Genomic DNA, 12,913 nt, shown 5'->3' with positions numbered 1-12,913 from the left:
TGTTATAATGTTACTGCTGGCCTGTTATAATGTTACTGCTGGCCTGTACACTGACCTGTTATAATGTTACTGCTGGCCTGTACACTGACCTGTTATAATGTTACTGCTGGCCTGTACACTGACCTGTTATAATGTTACTGCTGGCCTGTTATAATGTTACTGCTGGCCTGTACACTGACCTGTTATAATGATACTGCTGGTCTGTACACTGACCTGTTATAATGTTACTGCTGGCCTGTACACTGACCTGTTATAATGTTACTGCTGGCCTGTTATAATGTTACTGCTGGCCTGTACACTGACCTGTTATAATGTTACTGCTGGCCTGTACACTGACCTGTTATAATGTTACTGCTGGCCTGTACACTGACCTGTTATAATGTTACTGCTGGCCTGTAAACTGACCTGTTATAATGTTACTGCTGGCCTGTTATAATGTTACTGCTGGCCTGTACACTGACCTGTTATAATGTTACTGCTGGCCTGTACACTGACCTGTTATAATGTTACTGCTGGCCTGTACACTGACCTGTTATAATGTTACTGCTGGCCTGTACACTGACCTGTTATAATGTTACTGCTGGCCTGTACACTGACCTGTTATAATGTTACTGCTGGCCTGTAAACTGACCTGTTATAATGTTACTGCTGGCCTGTTATAATGTTACTGCTGGCCTGTACACTGACCTGTTATAATGTTACTGCTGGCCTGTACACTGACCTGTTATAATGTTACTGCTGGCCTGTACACTGACCTGTTATAATGTTACTGCTGGCCTGTACACTGACCTGTTATAATGTTACTGCTGGTCTGTACACTGACCTGTTGTAATGTTACTGCTGGCCTGTTATAATGTTACTGCTGGCCTGTTATAATGTTACTGCTGGCCTGTACACTGACCTGTTGTAATGTTACTGCTGGCCTGTTATAATGTTACTGCTGGCCTGTACACTGGCCTGTTATAATGTTACTACTGGCCTGTTATAATGTTACTGCTGGCCTGTACACTGACCTGTTATAATGTTACTGCTGGCCTGTACACTGGCCTGTTATAATGTTACTGCTGGCCTGTACACTGACCTGTTATAATGTTACTGCTGGCCTGTACACTGACCTGTTATAATGTTACTGCTGGCCTGTACACTGACCTGTTATAATGTTACTGCTGGCCTGTACACTGACCTGTTATAATGTTACTGCTGGCCTGTTATAATGTTACTGCTGGCCTGTACACTGACCTGTTATAATGTTACTGCTGGCCTGTACACTGACCTGTTATAATGTTACTGCTGGCCTGTTATAATGTTACTGCTGGCCTGTACACTGACCTGTTATAATGTTACTGCTGGCCTGTTATAATGTTACTGCTGGCCTGTACACTGACCTGTTATAATGTTACTGCTGGCCTGTTATAATGTTACTGCTGGCCTGTACACTGACCTGTTATAATGTTACTGCTGGTCTGTTATAATGTTACTGCTGGCCTGTACACTGACCTGTTATAATGTTACTGCTGGCCTGTACACTGACCTGTTATAATGTTACTGCTGGCCTGTACACTGACCTGTTATAATGTTACTGCTGGCCTGTTATAATGTTACTGCTGGCCTGTACACTGACCTGTTATAATGTTACTACTGGCCTGTACACTGACCTGTTATAATGTTACTACTGGCCTGTTATAATGTTACTACTGGCCTGTACACTGACCTGTTATAATGTTACTACTGGCCTGTTATAATGTTACTGCTGGCCTGTTATAATGTTACTGCTGGCCTGTACACTGACCTGTTATAATGTTACTGCTGGCCTGTACACTGACCTGTTATAATGTTACTGCTGGCCTGTACACTGACCTGTTATAATGTTACTGCTGGCCTGTACACTGACCTGTTATAATGTTACTGCTGGCCTGTACACTGACCTGTTATAATGTTACTGCTGGCCTGTTATAATGTTACTGCTGGCCTGTACACTGGCCTGTTATAATGTTACTGCTGGCCTGTACACTGACCTGTTATAATGTTACTGCTGGCCTGTTATAATGTTACTGCTGGCCTGTTATAATGTTACTGCTGGCCTGTACACTGACCTGTTATAATGTTACTGCTGGCCTGTACACTGACCTGTTATAATGTTACTGCTGGCCTGTACACTGACCTGTTATAATGTTACTGCTGGCCTGTAAACTGACCTGTTATAATGTTACTGCTGGCCTGTACACTGACCTGTTATAATGTTACTGCTGGCCTGTACACTGACCTGTTATAATGTTACTGCTGGCCTGTACACTGACCTGTTATAATGTTACTGCTGGCCTGTAAACTGACCTGTTATAATGTTACTGCTGGCCTGTAAACTGACCTGTTATAATGTTACTGCTGGCCTGTACACTGACCTGTTATAATGTTACTGCTGGCCTGTTATAATGTTACTGCTGGCCTGTACACTGACCTGTTATAATGTTACTGCTGGCCTGTACACTGACCTGTTATAATGTTACTGCTGGCCTGTTGTAATGTTACTGCTGTCCTGTACACTGACCTGTTGTAATGTTACTACTGGCCTGTATACTGACCTGTTGCGTTTCCAGGACCGGATCATAGACGCCGGGCCTAAAGGGAACTACTCCCGCTTCATGAACCACAGCTGCCAGCCCAACTGTGACACACAGAAGTGGACGGTGAACGGAGACACGAGAGTCGGGCTGTTCGCTGTCTGTGACATCCCTGCTGGTGAGAACCCAGACATGTCTACTACTGTTCTCTTGTTTTATGGTTGACTTAGTTATTTGTTGTTTTGTGGTTTAAAGGGACAGTGTGTTTATGTGCCGGACATGAGTCAGTCTCATGGTCTCGTGAGGAGGTAGCCCTACCTGCGACTTCAAAATCAGTGTCAGCCTCGGCTCAAAAGGGAATTTCCTCTTGGTCTGACGTTGGTTTCTCCCGTGGGAGACCCGGGTTCTGACATTAACACGGTGTTTTGTGCTTTCCAGGGACAGAGCTCACCTTCAACTACAACCTGGATTGCCTTGGTAATGAAAAGACGGTGTGTCACTGTGGCGCGTCCAACTGTAGCGGTTTCCTTGGAGACCGGCCCAAGGTGAGTTGGCTCCTCTCGGAACAATCAGAAATCATCGAAAGATTTAGAGGCGACACTTTATAAAAAACATATGACAGTCTTGTTTCCTGTCAGACCTCTGGTGGCCAGGCCCCTACCTGACTGTTTCCTGTCAGACCTCTGGTGGCCAGGCCCCTATCTGACTGTTTCCTGTCAGACCTCTGGTGGCCAGGCCCCTATCTGACTGTTGTTTCCTGTCAGACCTCTGGTGGCCAGGCCCCTATCTGACTGTTTCCTGTCAGACCTCTGGTGGCCAGGCCTCTATTTGACTGTTGTTTCCTGTCAGACCTCTGGTGGCCAGGCCTCTATTTGACTGTTGTTTCCTGTCAGACCTCTGGTGGCCAGGCTTCTATTTGACTGTTGTTTCCTGTCAGACCTCTGGTGGCCAGGCCTCTATTTGACTGTTGTTTCCTGTCAGACCTCTGGTGGCCAGGCCCCTATCTGACTGTTGTTTCCTGTCAGACCTCTGGTGGCCAGGCCCCTATCTGACTGCTGTTTCCTGTCAGACCTCTGGTGGCCAGGCCCCTATCTGACTGTTGTTTCCTGTCAGACCTCTGGTGGCCAGGCCTCTATTTGACTGTTGTTTCCTGTCAGACCTCTGGTGGCCAGGCCCCTATCTGACTGTTTCCTGTCAGACCTCTGGTGGCCAGGCCTCTATCTGACTGTTTCCTGTCAGACCTCTGGTGGCCAGGCCCCTACCTGACTGTTTCCTGTCAGACCTCTGGTGGCCAAGCCCCTATCTGACTGTTTCCTGTCAGACCTCTGGTGGCCAGGCCCCTATCTGACTGTTTCCTGTCAGACCTCTGGTGGCCAGGCCTCTATCTGACTGTTTCCTGTCAGACCTCTGGTGGCCAGGCCTCTATTTGACTGTTGTTTCCTGTCAGACCTCTGGTGGCCAGGCCCCTATCTGACTGTTTCCTGTCAGACCTCTGGTGGCCAGGCCCCTACCTGACTGTTTCCTGTCAGACCTCTGGTGGCCAGGCCTCTATCTGACTGTTTCCTGTCAGACCTCTGGTGGCCAGGCCCCTACCTGACTGTTTCCTGTCAGACCTCTGGTGGCCAGGCCCCTATCTGACTGTTTCCTGTCAGACCTCTGGTGGCCAGGCCTCTATCTGACTGTTTCCTGTCAGACCTCTGGTGGCCAGGCCCCTACCTGACTGTTTCCTGTCAGACCTCTGGTGGCCAAGCCCCTATCTGACTGTTTCCTGTCAGACCTCTGGTGGCCAGGCCCCTATCTGACTGTTTCCTGTCAGACCTCTGGTGGCCAGGCCTCTATCTGACTGTTTCCTGTCAGACCTCTGGTGGCCAGGCCCCTACCTGACTGTTTCCTGTCAGACCTCTGGTGGCCAGGCCCCTACCTGACTGTTTCCTGTCAGACGTCTGGTGGCCAGGCCCCTATCTGACTGTTGTTTCCTGTCAGACCTCTGGTGGCCAGGCCCCTATCTGACTGTTGTTTCCTGTCAGACCTCTGGTGGCCAGGCCCCTATCTGACTGTTTCCTGTCAGACCTCTGGTGGCCAGGCCCCTATCTGACTGTTGTTTCCTGTCAGACCTCTGGTGGCCAGGCCTCTATCTGACTGTTGTTTCCTGTCAGACCTCTGGTGGCCAGGCCCCTATCTGACTGTTTCCTGTCAGACCTCTGGTGGCCAGGCCCCTATCTGACTGTTGTTTCCTGTCAGACCTCTGGTGGCCAGGCCTCTATCTGACTGTTGTTTCCTGTCAGACCTCTGGTGGCCAGGCCCCTATCTGACTGTTTCCTGTCAGACCTCTGGTGGCCAGGCCTCTATCTGACTGTTTCCTGTCAGACCTCTGGTGGCCAGGCCTCTATCTGACTGTTTCCTGTCAGACCTCTGGTGGCCAGGCCCCTACCTGACTGTTTCCTGTCAGACCTCTGGTGGCCAAGCCCCTATCTGACTGTTTCCTGTCAGACCTCTGGTGGCCAGGCCCCTATCTGACTGTTTCCTGTCAGACCTCTGGTGGCCAGGCCTCTATCTGACTGTTTCCTGTCAGACCTCTGGTGGCCAGGCCCCTACCTGACTGTTTCCTGTCAGACCTCTGGTGGCCAGGCCCCTACCTGACTGTTTCCTGTCAGACGTCTGGTGGCCAGGCCCCTATCTGACTGTTGTTTCCTGTCAGACCTCTGGTGGCCAGGCCCCTATCTGACTGTTGTTTCCTGTCAGACCTCTGGTGGCCAGGCCCCTATCTGACTGTTTCCTGTCAGACCTCTGGTGGCCAGGCCCCTATCTGACTGTTGTTTCCTGTCAGACCTCTGGTGGCCAGGCCTCTATCTGACTGTTGTTTCCTGTCAGACCTCTGGTGGCCAGGCCCCTATCTGACTGTTTCCTGTCAGACCTCTGGTGGCCAGGCCCCTATCTGACTGTTGTTTCCTGTCAGACCTCTGGTGGCCAGGCCTCTATCTGACTGTTGTTTCCTGTCAGACCTCTGGTGGCCAGGCCCCTATCTGACTGTTTCCTGTCAGACCTCTGGTGGCCAGGCCTCTATCTGACTGTTTCCTGTCAGACCTCTGGTGGCCAGGCCCCTATCTCAAATCAAATTGTATTTGTTACATGCTGAATACAAGTACTTAACAACAGTGCAGTTCAAGAAATAGAGTTAAGAAAATATCTTCACGACTGTCTTGGTGTGTTTGGACCATGATGGTTTGTTGGTGATGTGGACACCAAGGAACTTGAAGCTCTCAACCTGCTCCACTGTTGTGCCCTCCTTTTCCAGTAGTCCACGATCAGCTCCTTTGTCTTGCTCACATTGAGGGAGAGGTTGTTGTCCTGGCACCACATGGCCAGGTCTCTGACCTCCTTCCTATAGGCTGTCTCATCGTTGTCGGTGATCAGGCCTACCACTATTGTGTCGTCAGCAAACTTAATGATGGTGTTGGATTCGTGCCTGGCCACTCAGTCATTAGTGAACAGGGAGTAAAGGAGGGGTCTAAGTACACACCCCTGTGGGGCCCCTGTGTTAGGGTCAGCGTTGTGGAGGTGATGTTGCCTACTCTTACCACCTGGGGGCGGCTTTGTGGGCACTATGGTGTTGAATGCTAAGGTGTAGTCAATGAACAGCATTCTCACATAGGTGTTCCTTTTCTCCAGGTGGGATAGTATGGAGTACGATTGAGATTGCGTCATCTGTGGATCTGTTGGGGCGGTATGCAAATTGGAGTGGGTCTCGGGTTTCTGGGATGATGGTGTTGACTGTTTCCTGTCAGACGTCTGGTGGCCAGGCCCCTATCTGACTGTTGTTTCCTGTCAGACCTCTGGTGGCCAGGCCTCTACCTGACTGTTGTTTCCTGTCAGACGTCTGGTTTCCAGGCTCCTATCTGACTATTGTTTCCTGTCAGACGTCTGGTTTCCAGGCTCCTATCTGACTATTGTTTCCTGTCAGACGTCTGGTGGCCAGGCTCCTATCTGACTATTGTTTCCTGTCAGACGTCTGGTTTCCAGGCTCCTTTCTGACTATTGTTTCCTGTCAGACGTCTGGTTTCCAGGCTCCTATCTGACTATTGTTTCCTGTCAGACGTCTGGTTTCCAGGCTCCTATCTGACTATTGTTTCCTGTCAGACGTCTGGTTTCCAGGCCCCTATCTGACTGTTGTTTCCTGTCCAGGCCCCTATCTGACTGTTGTTTCCTGTCCAGGCCTCTGGATTCCAGGCCCCTATCTGACTATTGTTTCCTGTCAGACGTCTGGATTCCAGGCCCCTATCTGACTATTGTTTCCTGTCCAGGCCCCTATATGACTGTTGTTTCCTGTCCAGGCCCCTATCTGACTGTTGTTTCCTGTCAGACGTCTGGTTTCCAGGCTCCTATCTGACTATTGTTTCCTGTCCAGGCCTCTGGTTTCCAGGCCGCGGAGCCCAAGGGGAAGAAAGCCAAGAAGAAAGTGAAGAAGCGTCGGACGCGGAACGAGGGGAAGGAGTCTGAGGACGAGTGTTTCCGCTGTGGAGACGGAGGGCAGCTGGTTCTGTGTGACAGGAAGAGCTGCACCAAGGCCTTCCACCTCTCCTGCCTGGACCGCACCAAGAGACCCTTTGGTAAGACCCTAACCCCCTAACCCCTGACCCTTCCACCTCTCCTGCCTGGACCGCACCAAGAGACCCTTCGGTAAGACCCTAACCCCCTGACCCTTCCACCTCTCCTGCCTGGACCGCACCAAGAGACCCTTCGGTAACCCCCTAACCCCTGACCCTCTCTTGCCTGGACCGCACCAAGAAACCCTTCGGTAACCCCCTAACCCCTGACCCTCTCTTGCCTGGACCGCACCGTAGCTAGTCATTCACCAGGGGATGATTCAATAGTGTAGCTAGTCATTCACCAGGGGAATGATTCAATAGTGTAGCTAGTGATTCACCAGGGGAATGATTCAATAGTGTGTGGTTTCATAGTGTAGCTAGTGATTCACCAGGGGAATGATTCAATAGTGTGTGGTTTCATAGTGTAGCTAGTGATTCACCAGGGGAATGATTCAATAGTGTGTGGTTTCATAGTGTAGCTAGTGATTCACCAGGGGAATGATTCAATAGTGTGTGGTTTCATAGTGTAGCTAGTGATTCACCAGGGGAATGATTCAATATTGTAGCTAGTGATTCACCAGGGGAATGATTCAATAGTGTGTGGTTTCATAGTGTAGCTCGTGATTCACCAGGGGAATGATTCAATAGTGTGTGGTTTCATAGTGTGGCTAGTGATTCACCAGGGGAATGATTCAATAGGGTGTGGTTTCATAGTGTGGCTAGTGATTCACCAGGGGAATGATTCAATAGTGTAGCTAGTGATTCACCAGGGGAATGATTCAATAGTGTAGCTAGTGATTCACCAGGGGAATGATTCAATAGTGTGTGGTTTCATAGTGTGGCTAGTGATTCACCAGGGGAATGATTCAATAGTGTGTGGTTTCATAGTGTAGCTAGTGATTCACCAGGGGAATGATTCAATAGTGTGTGGTTTCATAGTGTAGCTAGTGATTCACCAGGGGAATGATTCAATAGTGTGTGGTTTCATAGTGTAGCTAGTGATTCACCAGGGGAATGATTCAAGTGCAACAGTTAAGTGCGGCCTTTTCCCACAATCTAAGGGCGCTCCGACTTGAAAATTAACTTTTAGATTTGAATCATTTTCATTTTGATGTTTAAGGTTAACCACATTACAATGCTTTTGAGATAAAAAGACGATATAATATAGACTACTGGTCAAAAGTTTTAGAACACCTACTCATTCAAGTTTTTTTTTTTTTTTTTGTGCACCTGTCACACATTGTAGACTAATAGTGAAGATATCAAAACTATGAAATAACATCTATGGAACCATGTAGTAACCAAAAAGTGTTAAACAAATCCAAATAAATGCATTCCAGGTGACTACCTCATGAAGCTGGTTGAGAGAATGCCAAGAGTGGGCAAAGCTGTCATCAAGGCAAAGGGTGGCTATTTGAAGTATCTCAAATATAAAATATATTTTTTTTTAAATGTTGGTTATTACATGATTCCATATGTATTATTTCATAGTTTTGATGTCTTCACTATTATTATACAATGTAGAAAAATTATATATTTTTTAATTTTTAATTTTAACTTGAATTTGGAAATTCTCCCACAATCCCATTTTCATATCAGGCGACCCAACATGGGGTCGTGACCACTAGTTTGGGAACCGCTGGACTAGATAGATATAACATAATGTGTTAGTTCTATAATGGTTATTATGTTATATTTCAGGGCGCTGGGATTGCCCGTGGCACCACTGTGACGTGTGTGGGAAGCCATCTGAGGCGTTCTGCCAGCTGTGCCCCAACTCATTCTGCAAGAACCACCAGGAGGGGGCGCTGCGGCCCTGGCCCCCCAAGGGACAGCTCTGCTGCCAGGATCACGACCACCACTAACCCAACACCCTTACCCAGAGGGGACTGAGGCCTGACCCGGCCCCCGACACACAGCCTCAAGGCTTCAGGAGAGGCCTTGAGTTTCAGGTCTAACAACCTGACCACAGACTGGGAGACGCTGACCTGCAGCAGAACAGGACCCAACCCCATAATGTCTTCAAGATGACAGACGGACAGAAAGCCCTTTATGAATGTATGTTGTCGCTCTCCTCATCAGGGATCTGCTGTACTAATCTGCACCTCCAACCAGGTCCTTTTACACTCAGATAGCCAGCTAATCAGGTCCTTCTACCGGTTAGTTGTTTGTCTGTAACTCGTCTGCACTGAGAGAACTAAACACACCTGTCTGTAGTAGATAAGCACAACCATCAGAGTACAGTACACATCCCAGCTACAGTACACCTCCCAGCTAGTCAGTAGAGTACAGTACACCTCCCAGCTACAGTACACCTCCCAGCTAGTCAGTAGAGTACAGTACACCTCCCAGCTACAGTCAGTAGAGTACAGTACACCTCCCAGCTAGTCAGTAGAGTACAGTACACCTCCCAGCTAGTCAGTAGAGTACAGTACACCTCCCAGCTACAGTACACCTCCCAGCTAGTCAGTAGAGTACAGTACACCTCCCAGCTACAGTACACCTCCCAGCTAGTCAGTAGAGTACAGTACACCTCCCAGCTACAGTCAGTAGAGTACAGTACACCTCCCAGCTAGTCAGCAGAGTACAGTACACCTCCCAGCTACAGACAGCAGAGTACAGTACACCTCCCAGCTAGTCAGTAGAGTACAGTACACCTCCCAGCTAGTCAGTAGAGTACAGTACACCTCCCAGCTACAGTACACCTCCCAGCTACAGTCAGTAGAGTACAGTACACCTCCCAGCTACAGTAAGTAGAGTACAGTACACCTCCCAGCTAGTCAGTAGAGTACAGTACACCTCCCAGCTAGTCAGTAGAGTACAGTACACCTCCCAGCTACAGTCAGTAGAGTACAGTACACCTCCCAGCTACAGTCAGTAGAGTACAGTACACCTCCCAGCTACAGTCAGTAGAGTACAGTACACCTCCCAGCTAGTCAGTAGAGTACAGTACACCTCCCAGCTACAGTACACCTCCCAGCTAGTCAGTAGAGTACAGTACACCTCCCAGCTACAGTCAGTAGAGTACAGTACACCTCCCAGCTACAGTCAGTAGAGTACAGTACACCTCCCAGCTACGGTCAGTAGAGTACAGTACACCTCCCAGCTAGTCAGTAGAGTACAGTACACCTCCCAGCTACAGTACACCTCCCAGCTAGTCAGTAGAGTACAGTACACCTCCCAGCTACAGTACACCTCCCAGCTAGTCAGTAGAGTACAGTACACCTCCCAGCTACAGTACACCTCCCAGCTAGTCAGTAGAGTACAGTACACCTCCCAGCTACAGTACACCTCCCAGCTAGTCAGTAGAGTACAGTACACCTCCCAGCTACAGTCAGTAGAGTACAGTACACCTCCCAGCTAGTCAGTAGAGTACAGTACACCTCCCAGCTACAGTACACCTCCCAGCTACAGTCAGTAGAGTACAGTACACCTCCCAGCTAGTCAGTAGAGTACAGTACACCTCCCAGCTACAGTCAGTAGAGTACAGTACACCTCCCAGCTAGTCAGTAGAGTACAGTACACTTCCCAGCTACAGTCAGTAGAGTACAGTACACCTCCCAGCTAGTCAGTAGAGTACAGTACACCTCCCAGCTACAGTCAGTAGAGTACAGTACACCTCCCAGCTACAGTCAGTAGAGTACAGTACACCTCCCAGCTACAGTACACCTCCCAGCTACAGACAGCACCTACAGCCGGCTACATCATTTGTCTCATCTCTTGAAGCGACACTGCTCTCCTCATAGATGACTTTCAACAGGTTTCTAGTATTTATTTACATGAAAGAGCAACGTTCTAGTAATACTGGAATATTGTTAGTTCCAGGCGGTTTTATATCTGATAAGTAATATCTAAGGAATTGAATTATGTTTGTTTCCTGTAATAGCCATAGGATACATTTCATTCTAGACAAGTACGTAATATTGTTTTAATTGTTTTCTTCATTTGAGTGATGCTAGTATACCTGTTCAGGTAGTGTTATTAAACCACAGAGCTGAAACCTGATTGTGGACTTTTACTCTGAAACCTGATTGAGGTTATTTCAGGTTTTCTACTTGAGTCTTTTAGGTGCTCAGGAGTTCTTGGCGGGAGCATGTGATGTTTTGTGAGATGAGGTGTCCATGTGGTTTAAAGCACAGGGAGTTACACTACGTGGACACCTGCTGGTTGAACATCTCATTCCAAAATCAAATCAAATGTATTTATATAGCCCTTCTTACATCAGCTGATATCTCAAAGTGCTGTACAGAAACCCAGCCTAAAACCCCAAACAGCAAGCAATGCAGGTGTAGAAGCACAGTGGCTAGGAAAAACTCCCTAGAAAGGCCAAAACCTAGGAAGAAACCTAGAGAGGAACCAGGCTATGAGGGGTGGCCAGTCCTCTTCTGGCTGTGCCGGGTGGAGATTATAACAGAACATGGCCAAGATGTTCAAATGTTCAGCATGGTCAAATAATAATAATCACAGTAGTTATCGAGGGTACAGCAAGTCAGCACCTCAGGAGTAAATGTCAGTTGTCTTTTCATAGCCGATCATTAAGAGTATCTATACCGCTCCTGCTGTCTCTAGAGAGTTGAAAACAGCAGGTCTGGGACAGGTAGCATGTCCGGTGAACAGGTCAGGGTTCCATAGCCGCAGGCAGAACAGTTGAAACTGGAGCAGCAGCACGGCCAGGTGGACTGGGGACAGCAAGGAGTCATGTCGTCCTGACGTATGGTCCTAGGGCTCAGGTCCTCCGAGAGAGAGAAAGAAAGAGAGAAGGAGAGAATTAGAGAGAGCAGACTTAAATTCACACAGGACACCGGATAAGACAGGAGAAGTACTCCAGATATAACAAACTGACCCTAGCCCCCCGACACAAACTACTGCAGCATAAATACTGGAGGCTGAGACAGGAGGGGTCAGGAGACACTGTGGCCCCGTCCGATGATACCCCCGGACAGGGCCAAACAGGAAGGATATAACCCCACCCACTTTGCCAAAGCACAGCCCCCACACCACTAGAGTGATATCTTCAACCACCAACTTACCATCCTGAGACAAGGCCGAGTATAGCCCACAAAGATCTCCGCCACGGCACAACCCAAGGGGGGGCGCCAACCCAGACAGGAAGATCACGTCCGTGACTCATCCCACTCAAGTGACGCACCTCTCCTAGGGACGGCATGAAAGAGCACCAGTAAGCCAGTGACTCAGCCCCTGTAATAAGGTTAGAGGCAGAGAATCCCAGTGGAGAGAGGGGAGCCGGCCAGGCAGAGACAGCAAGGGCGGTTCGTTGCTCCAGAGCCTTTCCGTTCACCTTCGCACTCCTGGGCCAGACTACACTCAATCATATGACCCACTGAAGAGATAAGTCTTCAGTAAAGACTTAAAGGTTGAGACCGAGTCTGCGTCTCTCACATGGGTAGGCAGACCATTCCATAAAAATGGAGATATATAGGAGAAAGCCCTGCCTCCAGCTGTTTGCTTAGAAATTCTAGGGACAATTAGGAGGCCTGCGTCTTGTGACCGTAGCGTACGTGTAGGTCTGTACGGCAGGACCAACTCGGAAAGATGGGTATGAGCAAGCCCATGTAACGCTTTATAGGTTAACAGTAAAACCTTGAAATCAGCCCTTGCCTTAACAGGAAGCCAGTGTAGAGAGGCTAGCACTGGAGTAATATGATCACATTTTTTGGTTCTAGTCAGGATTCTAGCAGCCGTGTTTAGCACTAACTGAAGTTTATTCAGTGCTTTATCCGGGTAGCCGGAAAGTAGAGCATTGCAGTA

General features: G+C 48.7%; 1 protein-coding gene across 2 annotated transcripts in view; it reads left to right on the top strand.

The window, feature by feature from the left end:
• Positions 1-11,149, top strand: part of LOC139563577 (histone-lysine N-methyltransferase NSD2-like) — an 83,043-nt gene extending 71,894 nt beyond the window's left edge. For both annotated transcript variants that reach the window (XM_071382364.1, XM_071382363.1), the window contains exons 17-20: positions 2,595-2,736; positions 2,997-3,103; positions 6,964-7,165; positions 8,846-11,149. In XM_071382364.1, the coding sequence (XP_071238465.1) occupies positions 2,595-2,736; positions 2,997-3,103; positions 6,964-7,165; positions 8,846-9,009 (615 nt within the window). In that variant the 3' untranslated portion in view covers positions 9,010-11,149. The remainder of the gene's footprint in view (positions 1-2,594; positions 2,737-2,996; positions 3,104-6,963; positions 7,166-8,845) is intronic.
• The last annotated feature ends 1,764 nt before the right edge of the window (positions 11,150-12,913 follow it).

Source organism: Salvelinus alpinus, chromosome 34, assembly GCF_045679555.1.
Source record: "Salvelinus alpinus chromosome 34, SLU_Salpinus.1, whole genome shotgun sequence".
Taxonomy (NCBI): domain Eukaryota; kingdom Metazoa; phylum Chordata; class Actinopteri; order Salmoniformes; family Salmonidae; genus Salvelinus; species Salvelinus alpinus.
This window is presented reverse-complemented; position numbering and strand designations above follow the sequence as displayed.